This window comes from Azolla caroliniana, unplaced genomic scaffold, assembly GCF_043228905.1.
Source record: "Azolla caroliniana isolate FFs.n. ecotype wild unplaced genomic scaffold, voAzoCaro1.0.p SCAF_1, whole genome shotgun sequence".
Classification (NCBI taxonomy): domain Eukaryota; kingdom Viridiplantae; phylum Streptophyta; class Polypodiopsida; order Salviniales; family Salviniaceae; genus Azolla; species Azolla caroliniana.
In genome coordinates this window covers 644950-666158 of record NW_028230436.1, presented here as the reverse complement: position 1 = coordinate 666158, position 21209 = coordinate 644950, and the positions used below count along the sequence as shown (strand labels likewise).

General features: G+C 37.3%; 2 protein-coding genes across 4 annotated transcripts; one reads left to right on the top strand and one right to left on the bottom strand.

Annotated features, from left to right (window-relative positions):
* Nucleotides 1-909: 909 nt before the first annotated feature.
* Nucleotides 910-11862, bottom strand: LOC147868110 (Tetratricopeptide repeat (TPR)-like superfamily protein). Of its 2 annotated transcripts, none has more exons than XM_087315419.1 (13): nucleotides 11447-11862; nucleotides 10553-10662; nucleotides 10085-10226; nucleotides 9879-9995; nucleotides 9177-9558; nucleotides 9039-9077; nucleotides 7312-7433; nucleotides 3216-3362; nucleotides 3007-3096; nucleotides 2701-2825; nucleotides 1456-1661; nucleotides 1239-1369; nucleotides 910-1138 (listed from the first exon to the last, which is right to left on the bottom strand). In XM_087315419.1, exons 1-13 carry the CDS (start codon nucleotides 11657-11659, stop codon nucleotides 1127-1129), a joined length of 1836 nt encoding a protein of 611 aa, XP_087171545.1. In that variant the 5' UTR covers nucleotides 11660-11862; the 3' UTR covers nucleotides 910-1126. The 2 variants fall into 2 exon arrangements, with proteins under 2 accessions (XP_087171545.1, XP_087171537.1); XM_087315411.1 differs by having other exon boundaries at nucleotides 10553-10704; nucleotides 11447-11861.
* A 1085-nt stretch (nucleotides 11863-12947) lies between these two features.
* On the top strand, nucleotides 12948-20574 carry LOC147868109 (uncharacterized). Of its 2 annotated transcripts, none has more exons than XM_087315386.1 (8): nucleotides 12948-13913; nucleotides 16601-16677; nucleotides 17896-18064; nucleotides 18221-18309; nucleotides 18462-18626; nucleotides 18956-19033; nucleotides 19915-19981; nucleotides 20106-20574. In XM_087315386.1, the coding sequence occupies exons 1-8, from the start codon at nucleotides 13229-13231 to the stop codon at nucleotides 20147-20149; spliced, it is 1374 nt and encodes a 457-aa protein (XP_087171512.1). In that variant the 5' UTR covers nucleotides 12948-13228; the 3' UTR covers nucleotides 20150-20574. The 2 variants fall into 2 exon arrangements, with proteins under 2 accessions (XP_087171512.1, XP_087171504.1); XM_087315378.1 differs by having other exon boundaries at nucleotides 12949-13913; nucleotides 19915-20018.
* The last annotated feature ends 635 nt before the right edge of the window (nucleotides 20575-21209 follow it).

Here is a 21209-nt window from a genome sequence, read left to right as displayed (position 1 = left end):
TCAATGTGTCTACAAGCAGCATATTATAGAACAAATTTGTATGCTTCACCATTTTAGCTTGAGATCATACAGAATCACTCCAAGTTTGTGTGCTTCATCATTTTAGCTTGATGGTTTTACAAAATTGCTCCAAGTTTCAATTCCCAACTGTTTATAGTCTTACACCCTTTATACATGTTGCACTGGCTGCATCATTTTTACCTTCAGATCATACAGACTAGACAATTTGCTTTTGATGGTGGTTTTACAAAATTTCTCCAAGTTTCAACTACCATCTAGATTATAGTCTTCCACCTAATATATACACATCTAATGTACTCGTTGCATTGACTTCCTCATCAAGAGGACCACCTTATGCCACTTTTATCACTTAAGAGCACAAAACAAAAATAATTATGAGGAGAAAAGAATATTCTTATAGCAACTAGCTAACATGTTTTCAGTGATGTAGCAGCTTAAAATCAAACGGGTTTGGTGATAGTATTACAATCATCATAAGCAGTTTTTGAAATTATATTAACTGTCAGTTGTATGCTTGTGAGATTGAAGACATTGATATTGCTCATTAGTCGAGTCAAGTTAGTTCACTGCTAATTCAGCCTTCGTGAAAACCCATGTGGACCTAAGCCCGAGACACAACAATTCATCTGTTGACATTAAAAGTGTGCATCAGGGGTAAACAAACATACAAATAATGTTATATTAGCAGCAAGGAGATTTTAAAGTAGCTTTACTGTGCTAATAAACTGGGATTGCATCCACTGCAATATCTTTTACTGTTTCTTTTCATAGGCATCCATATCTAGTCACTTTGATTCATGGCAAGATGTTAAAACTGCCTTCACAATCTAATGCATACATACAAATAATAGAACATTTAGGTCTTGGAACTCTTCATATCGTCATACATTGAGTGAAACAATTTTATAATTACAAACTTCTTGAAAGTTGTCTTTTTATACTAAGCTCTAGAGAATTTAACTTGACTCCCAAGACATAAATGAGGTCAGTACTATCTTGAAGACTTTACATTGATGTGATTAGTTTCTGGAATAACCAACAAGATATTACCATTCATGAACAAATTATTTACATTCCCGCCAATAACTACAGATTGCTGGATCTGTCAAATGCCGAACTGAACAAGAACATGATATATACTAGGATTAATAATAAACAAATAACACATTGATTCATACATAAAAATCACATATGCAGCTTTAGATGTAGCATCCAACCTTTAGAAGGGCCTGATGTTCCTCAGACACATGAGCAGATCTTATGCGCTTTCTCAGTTCCTCGCCCTTCTTTCCTTCATACTCAAAGCTTTCAAGCTCTTTTATATTGTTACCCAATGCTCTGTATAGTGCTGCATATACCAATACAGAATCTCTAGTTTTATTAGCTGTAACAAGATAATGAAACAAATACACAAATTTTATAGTATATTTTTACCCGTTAGTTCGGAAAGAACACCAATCTGAGTGGGAATATCATGTAAAGCTTTTGCTAAAGTAAGCGACGAGGTTAATATATCAAGAGCCTGCCCTGTGTCATGCAATGCTAGTGCTAAGCTTCCAAGAACCGTTAAGTACTGCGATACAAGTTGATGATTTCCTAACCGCTTGTATGTCAATTTCAAACCATTTGCCAACCTCATTCTGCAAAATGAAGTTCTCTTTCAAAAACACTCTTTAAAAAAACGAAATATATGTTGACAATGACACGTGAAATTTATCCTAGCAAACACAGGCTGTATCAATCCAAGTGCACACATGACCTGTTCAAAGGAAAAAGAGAACATTGTATGAACTTGTGTCAAAAATATAACCACAGGGGCTTGCCATGGGTAGTCATTGGCGGGAATCATTTGCTGAATTTGTCATTGCTAGTTCTCTTTTAAAACCTTTAACTGGTATTCCCATTCTAGACATGGTTTTATGAGGACATATGAGTGCTCTGGACTAGTAATATCCTGTGATTTCTAACCATTTGAGTTCTAAAGTTTTCACTCATTGAAACAAAAGTTTGAATGACAGTCTAGGTCTGGATTCAGTATCTCAAAGGCTTTCAGATATGATATAACAATGTTTTCTAAACCTTTCTTCAGACAACATATAGACTACAGCTAAAAAGTCTAGTGACTGGGCTCTATGATCATCACTCCTTTTCATTTGAATGCTTCTACACCTGATCAATTCCCAACCATCTAGTATTGTCATCACAGAAATACTATTTGGCAGGTTTAACTCTGCACTTGTCATTACTATGTATCCTCTCAATATTACAAACTGAGATCTCAGATCAAACATTCTACTAATGCCCACCTCCAAAGCCAGACATCCAACTCACCTTGACAACATGTAATTGCTACCAAAATGCAATTAGCTGTCTTTCATAGCAAACCCTTTGTGGAAACCTTTTGGATTCCCACTTTTCTTTTGGTAATTTCCATGATATGATATGCAACCTCGCACATTACAAGGCAAAAAAGTGCCATCATGATAGAGATTTCCTATTTTGGTTGATGCATCATACCCGTAAAGTATCACCATTTCTGCTTCATTGCATCATATTATAACATCTACCACATCACAATGTAAAGTACCAACCCGACAGGGGCTTTTAAGGTTCAAATTAAGTAAATTCTGTAAAACTTTATACCCCAAAATTATGCAAAGGTTCATAATGTAAAACTACCTGGCTTCTTGAAGATTGTGCTGCTTCATCTGCAAAAGCCCAGAAGCAAACAGAACTCCTGTCTTTTCTCGTACTCCTACATATGAATCCATGGTTCTGTAGATAGGACCAATCAAATCTAGTGCCTGCATGAGTCATGATCACACAAATTGGATAGAAGAATAAGTCATATGGTTCTCTTACTATGCACTGTATTCTTTTTCATCTAGTTGCAGTTACAAATTATGTCTTCATAACCTAGAGCAATTGACACTAAAGCAGGTAGAATATCATTGACTGCCAAGACAAAAATGTTTGTCAACAAACCAGAGAAGAAGACTCAGCATCACCAATGCATATGTATGAAACAGCTGCATAAATGTGAGATAATGCTTGCATACCCTTGCTTTCTGTCAGCTGCAAATATAAATCCATCACTCCATGTTAATCAATTAAACTCTTACAACACTACTAACGTGCCGTGCAAATTTGAAACAATCTCATAGGAATATTGCATTGGATGTTCCGCCATTCACCTTCGCAGCCTCTTGAAAATGCATTGCAGCCTCATTAAAACAACCAACTGAATGGGCATAGTGCCCTAGAAGGGTTTGAATTGTTGTCTCACAGCCTTGCAAAATTGTTGGAAATCGGCTGAACCAGTCCAGTATTTGCATCAAAGACTACAAGCAAACATTAAAGAATATATCATTTAAAGACATCCTTACACAATGCAAATTTTCAAAAAACAAGTGTCCCTCACCAAAAAAGGTAGGATCCACGTGGAGATACAGATGCACATTTTGTTATGGAGTGCATGCTAATAACTACTTCCAAAAATTGGTGGAAATAGGAAAATTGAAAAACATTAACGAAATAAAGCATAGTCACAAAAACAAACATTCAGCAGTCACATAAAACCATCTGGTAAAGAAAAACAATTGAATTTTTTTATTTTTATTTGGATCCATATAAGAAATATGGATAGACGTTATTCACACACTTATACACTAAAAGAAGTTACCATATTAGCCATTATTTGGCTAGCCTATATGCCTTTGCCATTGCACTACCATGCATCAGCACAGACTCTCACCCTAGTCTGCAGAGCCCACGCTGCCTAGGCCATTTTAGACATTTTGACATAGATCACCCTGCTTCCGACTGCTGACTTCATAGCTTCTGTAGCCTTTTTTACTCAGCCATTTGCCCTGCTCCTTGGTATCTTCCAGTGTATAGTTCAGCTGCCTCCAACCGGCTTCAGCTATCTTTATTGCAGACATAGTTTCCATCTTGGCTTTTTGTGACAGACATAGCCTCCGTTAGCCTCCCATTAAGCCAGTCTCCTCACTCTTTGGGTTGTTGGACCTCAGTTCCATCTATGGAAGTGGCCTTAAAATTGAACAAATACCATCTTCAGCCAATCATTTACATTAACTAGTGAAAATAATCGTCACTGCCTTATGTTGATATATTGGCAGACCTCATATATATTCAGGCACTACTTTTGCTTGCCAGCATTTTCAAATACGAAAATAGTTTCAATCTGAACATGATCATACGAAAAGACATCCTGAGAATATGGATCAGCTCTAAGGTTCCACTTGGCAAGTAGATGAGAAGGCCAAGATGTGGAAGTTCCTTCCTCATCAGTCACGGTGTCGTGGAAATCCGCGAATATGTGTCGAAACGGGGCGGGACCACCGGGGTCTTGGATAAGAGAGATGGAGGAGCAAACACCGAGCCTCACCGGTACTGGTTACGCCAGCTGAGACACCGACTGGAGCGTTTCCGGATACACACTGGAGGCAACCAAACGAGAGAGAGGTAGATAGATAGATTATATTATCGTCTTTAGAGGTCAAATATGACCTATGAGACCAAAAATATTACATTTCACGTAATACGTGTGAAGGTGAGTAGCGACCCTCGATGTTCAAGAACTTTACCAATGAATGTTGCAATCGAGAGTGCACATCGTGGTTGTGAGAGAAATTCGTGCAGGGATTGGGCTCGATCGAAGAGATGTGAAAAGGATGGTCGAATATGATCAAAGGCAGAGCATTGTATCAAAGTGTGATACTTAGACTCTCGAACTTGTTTAGGGCAAAGTGTGCATAGTCGGCCACTCTCATCACTTGTGCTCCAACGTCCCGTCTCACATGTCAATGCGTGCGAGCTAAGTCGCATGGAAGCAATGGTTTGAATGGCAGATATCGGGATGGGCTCTAACATGTATCAATGTGTACGGCTTCCCCGTTCCGCGAAGAATATGGTTTTGTAGTTAGGTGCAACATTTGTAGTAAAATGTGTGAAGCGTGAGCCACCACATTTGTCCCATGTCATGATACATTGGCGTTGCAAAAAGAGAGAGAGAGAGAGAGCACGTGCGCAGCGTTCTTACTCAACACACACTCCTTGTATACAGAAAACCGGAAAAGGAAGAAACACAACCAACACCGGCAGAGACACAGTTACGCACAACCTTTTATATATATATATGTACAGGGGCAGCAGAATACATCTCCGGCTCGAGCCGGACCAAGCAGATCAGAGACTATAACGACCTTCTGCCGGCAAATCTCCAGTCGGTGAGCTCTCGGGCTTGCCGCATCGAATGGAGTCCTTGCATAGAAGACAGAACAGAAAATCGAAATCCTCAGAGCATACGAGCTCGAGTACTCTGCTTATACCACTGCTTAAACGGAACCCGGATCCCTAACAGAACTAACATACAAAACAGAACAAAACTTAAAATGGTGAAACCCTAAACAAGAGACTCTCTCCTCCTTTTATAACCCAAGGTGGGAGGTACGTTACAAAGTCGGTCAAATATTCCTCTTTTTCAAAGGAGATAGTTGCCTTGATTTCCAGAGAGGTACATTAAACGCTCTCACTTTTACAACCCCACTACGTATGCAAGTGCACTAATGTACACATGACACTTATTCCTCACTAACTCCCGTGCATTTTAGCAATCTTCCCTTTTCCCTTTATTTTTATGTACATTTCCTAATGTACATGCGCGTGTTGCACATTGCCGACTTTGCCCGTTCCACCCGGTTTTCTCACCGTTGCTGGAAATCCTCACGACAACGGGTAACCTCATGCATGCCATGATGCCACGAGACCAAACATTGCATTCGCAGTGGGATGTGTTAGTAGTTTTGTGTTGAATCCTGGCAAACAGCATTGGAAGACACTGGAAGGTACTGTGAGATATCTCAATGGAAAATGGGTTTGGACGACAGGAGATCACATCAGGCTACATGTTCATACTAGCTGCAGGTCCATTGCCTTGGACATCTTCTAGTGCACAGAGGTGTGATGTTCTCTCCATTACAGAGGTTGAGAACATTGCTGCATCCAATACTGGTAAGGAAGCAATATGGCTTGCTTGCCTAGAGTTAAGACTTGGGCATTACATGTTGCATGCTGATTGCATGTGCCATATAATTAGCACCTAATTCGTTCATTTATGCAAAGACCAAAGACATGGAGGTGAGGTATCATTTTCATTAGAAGATTTCTTGGGAATAAGCACATGGATCTTGACAAGATACATACAGAAGATAACCTTGAAATTTTTTACAAGTCTACTACCAGAATTTATGGGCATTGGATGAGATATTACGACTTCACAGATCATTGCACATATTGTGATCTCCCTTAGGAGGCATGTTAGTCTTTCAATGGGGGATTATTAGGGAAAATGCCAACTAGGGGCATAATGCACTCATATATATAATGAAAACCTAATGCATGAAGGTGAGCTTTACACCACCATACTTGTCTCCTTCTCTTATTCACTCTCAATGTTTCTCTCATCTAAGCTTCAACAGCTAAGCTAGCCTTGCTCAGAACCCCAACCCTCTTCAATTGGCCACTGTTTCATGTGCATTGTGTTTGCATTATTTTACTATAATCTTGTAAATAATATGTTTTGCACACAGGCCTTGGTAAGTTTGAGATGACTAGAAGGCCACACTGTTACAATTCTTAAGGTATCCGTTGAAAGGATCACATCAGCAAATTTATTATAATAATGTTATTCTTACGAATAGCTGTGGGTGCAGAAATTGGCACTTTTTTGGCTCACCTAAGCTGCGTCATCTTGGCTCTAACCTCCAAGAAGCTGCACTATCTTGCCTTTTTCTATTATTGCCAGCACTTTGACAATGTCAAACTAAAACCAAGTATATGCAAGGTATGACATAAGAACAGTTTTAAATTACCTCTACATCCCTATCTTGGTGCTAAATTTTGTAAGAATAAATCTTTCAATAAATGAAAACATGGCAAAGCATAGCTTTTCACATATGAAAACAAAAACCACAGTATAAATTAATGTCAAATTCCAGGTTTGTCAGATAAAAATGTGTGAAAAGAGACGAGAAAACAGGCATAAAATTTTGCTCATAACATGACAGTGCTCAGAGCCTTTAAGTGACATAAAATTCTATACTTTGTTTTCACATTCTTTCTTCATTCCTAATTCTAGTTCTATCACATAACAGATTATGAACACCCTATAAAGTTCTAAACATGGACAACAAACCGCGTATCTATAAACTTTTAAAAAACTGAAATCCAATGGCATGAGATATGTCAAACTAAAAGATAATAACTGACCTTTTGGGCTTCTACAAATTCTGTTCTCGTCAAATCAATGATGACCTTGTTCTCAATCAGATGCAGCACCAAGATCAAGTATATACCCGAGACCCAGATTGCCCAATGTTGAAGATCTCCCTCTGGAGAGGTAGCAAGCCTCAGTAAATATAATACTGATAAGACAATATACTTTACACTGATTTCATGATTTTAATCTTCATTAAAGAGAGATATATATAATATATCCTCCAATGCTGATTGCCAAGAAAACTGGAAGTAAATACATTTTCAGACTCTCTCAATAGATAAAACAGAACAAACATGAAAATCAAAATAGCACTTTTCTACACATGATTAGTTTTTTCTAATAAAAAATAGCATTTTTCATGCTTGGTAATTCGTACATATTGAACTCCCATTTTCATGCTTGGTATCCATGTAGAATGAATTCCATAACCCTCATTTTGTTTGAGCTATCAGTTCCAATTAATGATATGTACTAGCCTTAGAAGCCACTGGCATCACATGACAAACATTCACATGGATTCCAGATATGATTCAACAAGGAAATGTGGCTGCTTCTGAAACAAACCCTCCATGTTAATCAAAACGAGTAAGGAAGTTGATTCAGATTTCTCACTAAGTCACAAGCAGATACCGTTTTTCATGCTTGGTATCCATGTAGAATGCATTCCATAACCCTCATTTTGTTTGAGGTATCAGTCCAATTACTGATATGTACGAGCCTTACAAGCCAACTGGCATCACATGACAAACATTCACATGGATCCCAGATATGATTTAACAAGGAAATGTGGCTGCTTCTGAAACAAAACCTCCACGTTAATCAAAACAAGTAAGGAAGTTGATTCAGATTTCTCACTCAAGTCACAAGCAGATACCCTTTTTCAGCTTCACATGCCCCATCACTTTTCCTTTTTGACATCCCCTACCCCATTCACTTGTTTAAGCTTGCAAACTCATAGCTGCAAAGGACCATTTTAGTCCAATCCCGATCTAGATTCCCATGTGACAGCATTATAATTATTCAGAGACCATAATAGTTGCATGCAGAACACAACAGATTCTAGAATATCATGTAAGCACTAATGGAACTGATCTTTCCCTAACAACATGGGAAGGAAGACTTAGGAAGCCTAAGAGGGACATTATGACAATGACATATTGCCAAGGCTGCTTTATTAAATGTTCAAATTCATGTGATGACTCATCAATATTAATCCTTTCAAACCCTTTTCTTATATATGGGTCTATATCACCATATTTATGGTTGATTATTGTATGGGAATGAACATACACCAGTGAGTTTCTTCTCGCTTTACATTGCAGTATTTGATTGTCATACAAAAAACTGCTTGGTATGTAATAGTGGATTTGATACCATATTGAGAATCAACCACAAGTTAATTCTTTTTTTAACTTAGTTATTCATGTCACCTCTGTTGAATAAACTTACTTTTCTGCATTTGATTTAGTTGAAAATGGGCTCACTTCCATGGCTGTTGCATTGTTCTTTTTTTAATCTCAGTTGGATTTTTTAGTATCTATTGTATTTGGCAACATAGGAATCCATATAGCAAACTACAATACCATTTTCTGTCTATGGTAATATATGAGGAAACTTACTCTGACTATTTGTGAAAAAATAATTTGATATTTTTTTAATAGTTTGTGGAGACAACTTTGTTAATTTTGAGTGATTTATGTCCCAAAAAAATTCTTACCAGTAGCGCCTGTTGTGACCCCAAGTCTTCTTAGCTCATCTGGTATATCAAAAAGTACATGTAATTAAATATTTTGGTTTCCCGCAAAAATCCTCATGAAGTATTGAGGTGCAAAAGTGAAAAGTATATGAAAGCTACCCTGAGCAGAAGTCAACCCAGCAGTGAGCCGCTTGTCACATTCTTTGAATATACCCTTTGGGCGAGCACACATAGCAGCCATGAGATCGACCAACACAGACACTGCTGCCCTTGGTAGCCACTCTCCACCAAGCGGCGCCGATCCTAGTTCCAGTGTCGTCGTAAAATTTCCCTTCAATAATTTATTCATATTCATCATGCTAGCATTTTTATGTGTTGATTCGTCTAGGAGAGATCCCAATGCTTCAGTCTGTAATCCGTCTTTCAGGGCTGCATCTAGAATATCGACATGTAATGAAGCTTCCTTATAATCACAAATTCGTAACAAGTAGAATGTATGAAGCAGCTCATTGTAAATATGTAGACCACGGTACGATGCTTTCTGCAAGAAGGAATGTCCTGTTTTAGAATGAGTTTAAGCAAATATGGTTTCACAACTTGGCATGATAGATTGACATACTATATATCTAACCCAATGAATAACGAACATGTAATAAAGCATTCAAATAAACATAAGACGAATGAAGCTTTGAACAAAACAAAATACTAACCTTAGCACTGGCATCACTGAGGTTAAGGCATATATAACACATACCACGCATATACACACATATACATCTAACTATCTCATCTGCTTCACTGTAATCTTATATTTTTACCAAGCCTACAAACGAGGTGTTTATCATTCATTGGCCTCTCTACCTTGTCTGCTGGGATGGAAAACCAAACTGTATCACAATTGGCTACAGCTTGCTGTACAGATGTAGCATCTTCCCACTGCATCAGATGGATGTGAAGTATAGATGTAGAAAATATCATCTGGAAGAAAGAATGAAAAATTTGAACATATAAAGATTGAAAATATTATGCTCCCAGTTGTATTGAAACAATAATATGCTTTAATGAACCTCAAGGTCGCATCTGCCAGTTCTTTTTGCAAGATTCAATCCATTCTCCAATACCCTTATTGAACTTGCAAAATCTCCTTCTGTTGTTAAAGCATTAGCTAACTGCAAGTTGAAGTTGCAGGCCCACAACATAGCAGATTCCCTTCAAAAGCATCTTAGTAAATACTCTCTTAAGCTCTATATTAAACTGTGTCAACCAAAAGTCCTAAACCAAACCTATCTGAAGTATGCTATAAATAACAGAGGAGATCATTTTAAAACTTAGATGATTAGAATTGCAAACAAACAGATTTAGTTTGCTATCTGTTTTATTTGATTCTCTTTTTTTTAAATGAAGTTTGTCACATGGTTTTTCTTTTTGTTTCCCAAGTATATCATCGATTCTCAGATAGATATTCAACGTGCCTTGAGAAAACATGCTATGACCACAGAAAACATGATGAACTACTAGAGAGTTTTAGTCCATACCCTTCCGCTGATGCTGATGTTAGCTCCAGGGCCTTTTTCAGGGTTTGCTTCTGAGGCGGTATGGTTCCAACTAGATGATAACAACGGCTTAGCAAGCTGTAGGCTCGACACTTCAGTTCAAAGCATGAAGGTATTTGTTTCAGAAGAAGTTGCTGCATAGACCCAACATCAAACTCAAAGAGCTTCAAGATAGCAATACATTCAACATGTTCCAAAAGGTTTAAACTCTAAAGTTGAACTCAGAGATGTTCAACCACGTGTTTGACATAGTATGGTAATTTGGAACCCTAATTCGAACCCAGAGATCCTAAATGAAGCTCCAAATGATCAAATCATGCAATAAATAAACTGTAGATGTTGAACTTCTCCAAACACAAAAACTCTTAGATGCCCAAGATATAAACCCCGAATGTCCTATATTATTCAAGATCTAAACCCTGAAAGGAATTCTCAGATTTTCACACACCACCCACATTTAATATATCTTCATAGAGGACCTACATTTCCAACTCAACTTATGTAAAAACCCTACATATCTAAAATACGAATCCTAAATGTCCAGAATACATACCCTAAAATGTCCGAATCATAAAAAATATAACCCGTAGATATCCGGAAAAACTATTAAAACCCTAAATGGCCAAATCATCCGATATGAAACCCTACATATTCAGCATAAAAATCCAAAATGCTAGAATTATCCGACCTGAAACCCCTATATATTCAGCATGAGAAACATACGTGCCCAAAAATAAATAAAACGGAAACCCGAAAACGACCAAATCGTCCAAAACATGCAGAGTCATAGATTTCCTTATTCGTCCAATAATGCAAAAACACAATAAAATCAGAAATTAAGACATTGGTCGAAGATTGAAAGAAATAAGGGCTTACCGCACGCTCGAGATGGCTTTTAGCATGAGTAACATTGTCTGTGTAGTTGAGGAGGATCATGGCGATACGTAGGCGAGTCTTGACCTCGAAGATGGGGAGGAAGGAGACATGGCTCTGACAGATGGCCTCGAAGCATTTCACAGCCTGAGCGATGCATCCTGTCTCTTCGAATCTCTCCGCGAGAAGCCACAGCCCTTCTGCGACAGGCTCCATAGACCTACTGCAACAGGAAACCTTAATTTTCGATCAAAACACAGAGAGAGAAAGAGAACGCCATTCGTTCTCCTCGTGCTGCACGGCCATAGCTGAGGATTGATTGGGAGCGTCAGTCATCGATAAAAAGAAAGTGGTCGCCAGAGCAGCAGCAGACCTCGTCCTTCCGACATCTTCTTTCTTTTTCTTCTTCTTCTATATCTCTTCCTGCGTATGTATCATCAGTATGTATCATCAGTATGTATGTGAAGGCTTTTAAAAACTACAAAGGGATATATGGATGGATCATGGGCACATTAGCACTACTCAAGGCAAATCTTGAGAATCAATCATTAACCACGTCATTCGAGAATCGAAACATAGAGCAGTTGTAGTCTTACAAATGATAAATTGCCATTCGAGTAATTAATAATAGGCCAAACAATATATTAATTGTATTGTATGAAAGGAGTTATTTTGATGAGGAAAATGTCAAATATGATGTGTGGGGGGGACAACGATTAGGGTATGAAAAGAAACTCTATATGACCTCCTTGGTTGTAACTCGTGAATGCCATCTAGCAACTTCTTCTTCTTCTTCTTTCGTTCCTTGTTTTCAAATTTTACATATCCTACCTCTCTTTAAGAAACATAATATATATTCTCATAGATTTAGAGAAGAAGGCCTTTATTTTTATTAAACCGCGATGTGAGAATCGAAGCAAGCATCCACCTTCTTCAGCCATGAAATGTCAAAAATGTCACATGGCTCTTATTCAATGGATACTTTGTATGTGTGAGTAGCTTTTTGTTGGCACGTGTTTGTAGGGTACCTACCACCTTTCCAAGCACACATTGTCCTATGCGTACTCAATATGCCCACCTGGCCGTTGTATACTAAATCAACCGCACGCATTGTCTGCTAAACTATATAAAAGAAGCAAACAAAGAAGAAGAAGAAGAAGAGCGTCTTCTACATCCCTCCTTTCTCCCCACAAACAAACACTTCCTTCTTCTTTTTACTACATAATACATATACATATTGTTGTTGAGTGAAGTCTCGTTAAAAAAACCAAAGACCAAAGAAAGATCGTATTGGATGGCGTGGACATCTCGGCCGACATGACGTGACATGACGTGACGTGATGAAGACTCGTCGCCTTCTTTTTCTCTCTTCTTTTCCATTCTCTCTCTCTCTCTCTCTCCATTGATTCCTCCTCTGTCTGTCTTTGCAATCCAAAAATCTTAACCCTAACCCTAACCCTCGCCCCCCCCCCCCCCCCCCCTGTAATTTTGAGCCCTAATCGTAATCTCCTCTGTCTGTGTAACCTAAATCCCAATCTCATCCGTCCCTGTAACCCTAATCTAAATCTCCTGCCTAGCTCTCTTAACCATAATCTCCTCTGTAAACTTAACTCAAATTTTCTTCGAACTCTAACCCTAACTCTACTCTCCTCTGTATCTGTATTCCTAACCCTAATCCTGACCTCTTGTGTCTCTTTCTAACCCTAATGCTAATCTACCATTCAGTGTGTTACCCTAGCGCTAATATCCTTTGCCTGTGTATTCCTAACCCCACCCCCCTCGAGCATGTCGATTCCTTATCCTGAACTCATGGAAAGCTCTGGTACTCCTCGTACCAACAGAATCCGAAGGCCGTATCACTTCCAATTACCCCATCCAAGTTTTTTTCAAGATCCAACCCGAGCTTTGCTCGAGTTTCTGGGTGTAGAGCGAGGCTTCTCTGCACACTCTCCGTTATCATCATCATCATCATCTCATTCTTTAGAGAATGAATTATCATCTCCTCCTCCATCCCGACGGAATGCGACAATCAGGGACTCATCATCATCAGAAGTTGGGGGAAGCAGGGGAGAAGCAGAAGTTTCTATTAATATTTCAACAGTAACAGAGACAGAGGAGACGAGAATAGCCTCTCGTGAACAGAGCAACAACACTAATAACAACAATAGCGTCAATGCTATCAATGACATCAATACCAATATTGGTATCAATAGTATCAACAATTTTGATAGTAATAATGACAACAATAGTATCAACGGGATCCATGCTTTCAATAACAATGATGCTATTAATTCATTGCCTGTTGATACTGGTTCAAATCTTCACCTCAGCTCGAATGCTAACAACACCACCAACAACAACGAGAGAGATCCTCAAAGGTATGATATGCAGCAGCTTGCACGTTGGATTGAACAAGTCCTCCCTTTCTTGGCGCTTCTCTTGATGGTTTTCATCCGTCAGCATATTGAAGGTTAGTTGCTATTTTTTTATAGTTTCTGTTGTTTTAACATTTATAGGTTTCTTTTTGCCCTACTAATCTTTACAATTCTTGGGCCACTAATCAAGCCAATAGTGCTTGGGTATTCATATCTCATTTTCAAAGATCTTTCAAGAATGAATTAAAGTTTGCCCTGCATGTAACTTTGTGGCTCGGGCAAAATATATAGGGGTTGTAGTGAAATATCACAGTGAACTGGTGATAATACAACAGGAATGTTATGCCATCTTCTCATAGGTTTTCAATATGACGTTGTCCTCTTTTCAAACTTTTAAACTCTTTGAAGGGTAGAAAACTCTTGTGGTCTTCTTCCAGTTTCTAAGAGCATTGCAGGCTATGGGTTTAAGAGCTGGTGCATATTTTTAATTTTCGTATTTTCTCTATTTCATTACTTGAACTTGCCGGAATACTGTACATGTGCTCAGATTCATAGGATTGGGCCGTGGTGGCTTCTATTCTCCTTGTTAAGACACCTGTCCCAAGTGTGTTGATTGGGTATGTCAACTGCAAGGTATTTGAAATTGTGAATATCTTCAATCGTGTCCTCTTCGTAGCTCCCTATTGCACGATCACTTTCAGATTTGACAATGACTTCCGCCATGACTTTGATCTTAGCCACATTGACTACTAGTTCATATGCTCAGAAAATGTATGTACTTAATCTAAAAGCTTTTGCAGTCTCAGCTGAGAATATGCCAGAATCTCATCATCATCTACACAATCCGAAGCAATACTGTGGAATGCCCAATGGCTGGTTTTCCTTGAGATGGAAAAAGAAAGAAAGAAATATTAGCACTTACTGGAGGCCAGAATCAGCCTATTGGACAAGTCATGATTACAAATATGGATGAATTCAAGTTGTCCATACCAAAGCAAAAATAAAAGCTCTAGGTTTCCTAAAGATTCACTACAATTATCCTAGTGCACGTGGTGCAATTCTCTTGGAGATGTTTTACAACATTGAAATGCTATGTATGGGTTGAATAGTGGTGAGGGGACATCATATCTGAGGTTGGTTTTTGTGGTGGAGCAATGTAATGTTGTGAGCTTCAACAAGTGCATCTGAGTGTCCTCATGCAAATTGGACATGGTGAGCAATGACCTCAATGATGTGGTGATGATATGTGTCCATGTGTCTTATATCTTGGTACTCAATGTCTCCATTGCCGTCTCCATTCCTCTAGTCACACTATAATGACTCCTCAGCACATTGTCAGTTGAATTGTGAAGCTACAGATGTTATCAATTATGTGCAATTGCTGTTGCATTCTGTCTCATCCCACAAATACCACTTTCATTCTTCGGGTGTGTGTCCAATGTGCTTTCTTTCAGTTTTGAACTGCAATGTGTAGCTCTAATTCAGTGGCAGTGCTGTTGATATGATGATGTGATCATCCTGGTAACAGTGGTAACAGCCTTTTGCATGCTTTTATGATGTGTGCCATACATTGTTTCTGGTCAATTTGCACCTTTTGTCAAGTTGTCATCAACGAAAATACATCCAAATGACGTAGGATGACTCACTTTTTGAAGAAGTCAGTTCATTCTACCTCGTTTGAATCCATAATAAGAGTAACTAAGCTTGAGGATGTCATTTCGAGACTCGGGAATGCATATGACTTGCACATCGAGTTATCTTGCATGCCTCAATTCTTCAATTGTGGACTACACAAGTTTGATTCCTTGTCATTGTACCTGTTTCTTAGCTCCTCCAGACGTTCAGGCCCTTTTGCTTCAATTGCATTTTCACTTATTGTTTGCTTTGGAACAACCATTCTTTATTTCATCTCTGATGTTGTCTAGGTTGTTGAGTCCTGACTTCACCTTCTTTGGCTAGGGAGAGCTCTATCATCAACTTCTCTTTAATGATTCCTGTCCACCTTTTTTTAGCTGAACTTTGATGTTCTTGAGTTTAAGATTAACTTCACCCTCTTTATTGTCCGCAATCTTTTGCTTTCATTGCTTCTTATTCAGCACAAAGGTGTTTATTTCTTCATGAAGGTTCAAGGGAATCTGTTATCTTTTCCACGGACCAAGATTGGATGTTGTAAGGCATTAGTCAATTCTAACTGAGTTTTTCTTGTTTTAGTTTATCAAATTGCGAAGTATTTTTCTGAAGTTTGTTAAACATCCACCCATCTTCTCGAAATTTGTATATGTTTGGTGGTGGTTGAGATGGAGATATTGTTACTTGTGCAGTAAAGCGAAGAGAAAAGAAACTGACAAATGCAACAAACTCTAAAACCTGGAAAATGGAGCAAGCCATAAAACCCTAAAATGTGAGGAAAAGAAACATTAAAAACCGAATAAGAAAGAAATCTAGAAATATATTGCAAACAAAATCCTAAATGCAGCAAGAGGAAACCCTGAAGTGGGGCAAGTAACCTAAAACGTAGCACGAAACTCTAGAATGCAACAGGTAACCTTAAAATGTAGCAAGAAACCCTGATACACAGAAATCCTAATGCACAGAAACCTAAAACATAAAACCCTAAAACGCAGCAAGAAATCTTGAAATGTTGGAAGAAACCTTAAAACAGAGAATCCTTAAAATGCACTAACGATAAAATTCAACAAGAAACCCAAAAATGTAACGAGCACATGAAAGAGAGAGGCCTTTTACATTTTTGGAGAGGTTTAAGAGTTTTCTTCAATATTAGGTTTTCTTGTTACTCTATGGATCTCAGCAGTAATGATAAAGTCAAATGATATTCTTCGGAAGCAGACAGCACTAAAGGTAAGTCACATATCAGCACTTTTGTTTCAGGTATTTTTAGAGTTATTTTGTCTTCTATGTCTGAATGGAGGGTGGATTAATTTGTGGTTGGATTGATATCTTTTAATCATCTAATTGGTCGAAGTATAAAATAGTATGGTGTAAAAGTTTGTTTTGTGCACATGTGTCATGATGAACATGTTGAAGGAAGATGCATTGGTGCTTGAACTGGGATTATGAAACCTTCACACTGGCAAATATATAAAACCCTTCAAATTTCTTTAAGGTCCTATATAGGTCTTTGAAGTAGTTGTATGATGGATGAATCTCTTCATCGACACCACATTTTTATATTCATATGATGACTTTTGTAGATTGACCCTACAACTCAAGTGAGCAATTCTACATGAGTGTTGCTATTATATCGTATTATTCAGCTATTTAAGTAAATAATACGATATAATAGCTCTTAAGACTGGATGACCTAATATGTCTTAGTTTTACTTAGCCTCTGCTTCATTGTAATCTGTAGATATCGAATGGCAAATGCTGTTCATTTGAGTTTCTAATTTGAAATTAGAACCTCTTAAGACCAGATGACCTAATATGTCTTTGTTTTACTTAGCCTCTGCTTCATTGTAATCTGAAGTTATTGAATAGCAACTGCTGTCCATTTGAGTTTCTGTTACCTACAGGGTCTTGTATTAATACTGCTGGCTTTCTACACAGACTTCTTTAGGGTTATTTTCACCATCTCAATACCAGTAGTTTAGAACCACTGAATAACCAGTCCTGAAGATTTATGGCACAGTTTGGCAGCTTCAGTAATAGAATGAAACAATAACATAATGAGCAGCAAACAAGACTACTACCCTAATTTTTGAATTATACCCTTGCAGGAAGTCAGGCAGATTGATTTAAGAGTTTGTAGGGGTGGTGTCTGCTATGTGAATAGGATCGGAGTAACCCTAACGTTTGTGTGGGAGCTTCCTAATAGAAGTGAACAAATTCTTAACTGTAGCTTCTATAGGCTATTGTATTTTTCAAACGATTTTTTATGAACAAAGACATGATATCCTGGGCTTGGATTTTTAAAACAAAATTTTGATTTATTGTCTTCTTAGGATCAAGGTTGAAATGATGCCTGCAATCATTTTCATTGGAGAAGAATGTTGTAGCATGTAAGGAAGTTATGATGATGATATTGACAGGGTATGACCTAACTTCCATGTCCTGCAGGGGGAAAGGAAAAATTTGACTATTATCACAATTGGATTGGGAATGCTACTCCAGATAACTGGAATTTATTGGTGGTTCAAGGAAGAAGATTTATTTAGACCACTTTTGCTGTTAGCACCAAAAGAGATTCCAAAATTCTGGCATTCAATATTCATTATTTTGGTCAATGGTATTCATATCTTTCAATTAATTTCTTTGAAAAGGAAGTATTGATTTGCTGTGCTGTGAAATATGCCATAAGAATAGGGAATTATTCATTTATATATGACGAGCTTGTTTGCACTTAAAACTATGTTGAAAAGTTTTATTATTCTTTTTGAAAAAGATACATTGATCAGGCAAGGTGCTATGGTATTAAAATGTGGCCTCCTCCTTCATTATAAGAAGACAAGAGGTCGGCAGTACCATCGGCAGGTAAGATCTTTTATTTATTTATTGCCATGTTTATCTAGTGCCACTTTTATATGTTTGTATCCCAGACATGTTGTTTTTGTTCCATTTTTAGGGTGTGTTTTCTCTTAAGCATCTTGTTCACTTAGTTTAATGTTCTTATTAACCTTGTGCAGGGTCAGCTCTTAACTCTTGTGGAGTATTTTGTTCTCCTATATCGTGCTCTTCTTCCAGCTCCTGTCTGGTATCGTTTTTTCTTGAATAAGGAATATGGGAGTCTTTTCTCATCATTGACAACTGGTCTATATCTGACATTTAAACTGACATCTGTATTGGAAAAGGTATAATTTCCACAAATTCTAATATGGTTGAAATATTAACTCAGTAACTGATTTCGATCAAGCAATTCAATATTTTAGCTGTTAAATAATATCAGATTTTGCTAATTTGAACCGGGTATAGATACTAGGTGTAGCGAACCATATCTGTAGACTATGGAATTTGGAATACTATTTTATGTGAACTTCACAATTTTTCTTCTTCTAAATAATAAGAATATTTATTCTTGGAGGGGAGGATTGAACACATACATATAAGTCATACATTCTTGCTGCATGATATTATTGATGTGGTTATGCTTTTTTATTCTAATGCAAGCAAAACATTGCAGTTGCAAACTTTCCTCGCAGCACTAAAGGCTCTTGCTGGGCGGGAGGTCCAATATGGGTCTTATGCAACTGCAGAGGAGGTAAAAAGAAGTTGTAATAACTATTTATGTGAATTCTGGAACATATTCTTTCAGTTATTTAGAGTGTAAATGTATGTGTTCTGTTCTTTTTGTGTAGTTGTATAATCCATGAAAAATTAATGGTTTGTGTTTTGTTGTACATGGTAGTTTATAAAGTATTATTCACGTGAGCCTTAAATAACAAGGGCTGGATGCATTCTGATGGAATTGATGTAGGATTTACAGCAATACAAAAATCATAAAAAGAAATGTTAGTGCCAATTTGAAAAGAAGGATTCATGATTAATGAAATATCTGGAATGGAACAATGAGTTGGCATCTGTGATAAAAAAGATTATACATTGACATTGAACCATTTTTTGGAGGAAGCTTATAATTTCATTTTGTGAATTTCATCTGCATCATGATCTCCCTGTTGAGTGGAGCTTGTCAAGCACTTTCAAATGAATCACATTTCCCAAGGTTCTCACGAGCACTTCATTTGAATCTAGATTATGACCTTCTGTACGGGTCTTTCTGTTTACTATCTATACACTTGAGCTGATGTTACTATAGTATTACTATATATGTATTAATGATTCTTGATTAGCTGTCTTTTTTCCAAATATTGGGCCCTAATGATAGTAAACTTCAACTGGTGTTATGATAGTATCCTTATATGTATTTATTGATTCTTAATTAGCTCAATTCAAGTGATTAACATTTCCTTCATCTATGAGCCATAGACGTTGCTTAATTAATTTTGTTGGAAGATTTGACACAACAAAGTTCATATACATAAATACTATTCGTTACTGTGTTCCATTTAAGTTTTTCTTTTAAAATGGGTTTTCTTTATTGATATGACAACATTTTATTTGAAACCTTGGTTTGTTGAGCAGGTTATAATTGCCGGAGATCTTTGTGCAATCTGTCAGGAGAAAATGCATGCACCGATCTTATTGAGCTGTAAACATTTGTTTTGTGAAGATTGTGTATCTGAATGGTATTTTGGAATATACATTTTCAGTTGTAATCAGTTCTTTTGGCATGGTTGATGTTTTGCACTGAGATTCTTCTGCCCATGCTGTAGGTTTGATAGAGAGAAAACCTGTCCTTTATGCCGTGCTGTTGTAAAGCCAACTGAATTTCAATCATTCGGTGATGGATCGACAAGCCTTTTATATCAAGTGTTTTGACTGATGGTTTTACTCTGTTCTTGTACAATTCATCCTTGGAAAAAAATACAGAGCACGGCTCAAAAGAAGTCAAAATCAATAATTTAAAAGCTAATTTAGTGGGGGGCCTCCATGAAATATTTCTGGAAAACAACTAAATATATGCTTCCATGCATGTTATTTGAAACATGATTTGATATAAACCTATAGGGCTATAGTGAACCAGCATGTATTCGACCCTTTGAAAGCCCAAGAAATACCCATGTATTTATGTAGTCAAGATAAATTAAAGCAGCCTTCAGAGAATGGGCAAGGAAAAGAAACCTTCCCTATCCTCAAATGGGGTGTAATTATGTCACAAATATTTTAAGGTTTTATTCTGAACATCTCATCCATATATATATATGGGTTGTGTGTTTGTATTCGTGTAATTTCAATAGTGTTGTGATGGGTTAATACTCTGGCATCCACTCAGAAAGTATGTTATTACTATTTGGGTCTTTGTAATGGTAAGCTTGTAGCAAAATTATACCCGTTATGAATGGAATTTCTGTGTTATTATAATGGTGAACTTTGTGTCAAGATCTGTTAGCAAACTAAGAGGCTAAGCTAAGAGGATCTGTGTATATGTACTTATTGAGATGTTATGATTATAATTGGGTTGTCAATTCATATGGAATATCTAACAAAATATGCTTATTATTTATATACAAAACACATATTGGCTATATATGCTTGATTCAGAATTTAACAAAAAAATGGAGATTGAGAGCACACGTCTGAACTTTGTTTATGAGGATATTTATTTGTTAGTTACTATTTTAAAAAGTGAGCATATCTTAATTGGTCAAATTTGAGCTAAGTAGAAGCAGACCTAAAATCAAATCAGGAAAACAAAAAAGACAAGCAATCAATGATGGACGAAGAAAATCAATCAATGACCAAAGATACCCAGGACTAGGTTTCGCTTTTTCCCACTTGGAGCTATTTATTTGTCTCCTTGCATTATGAATTATGAG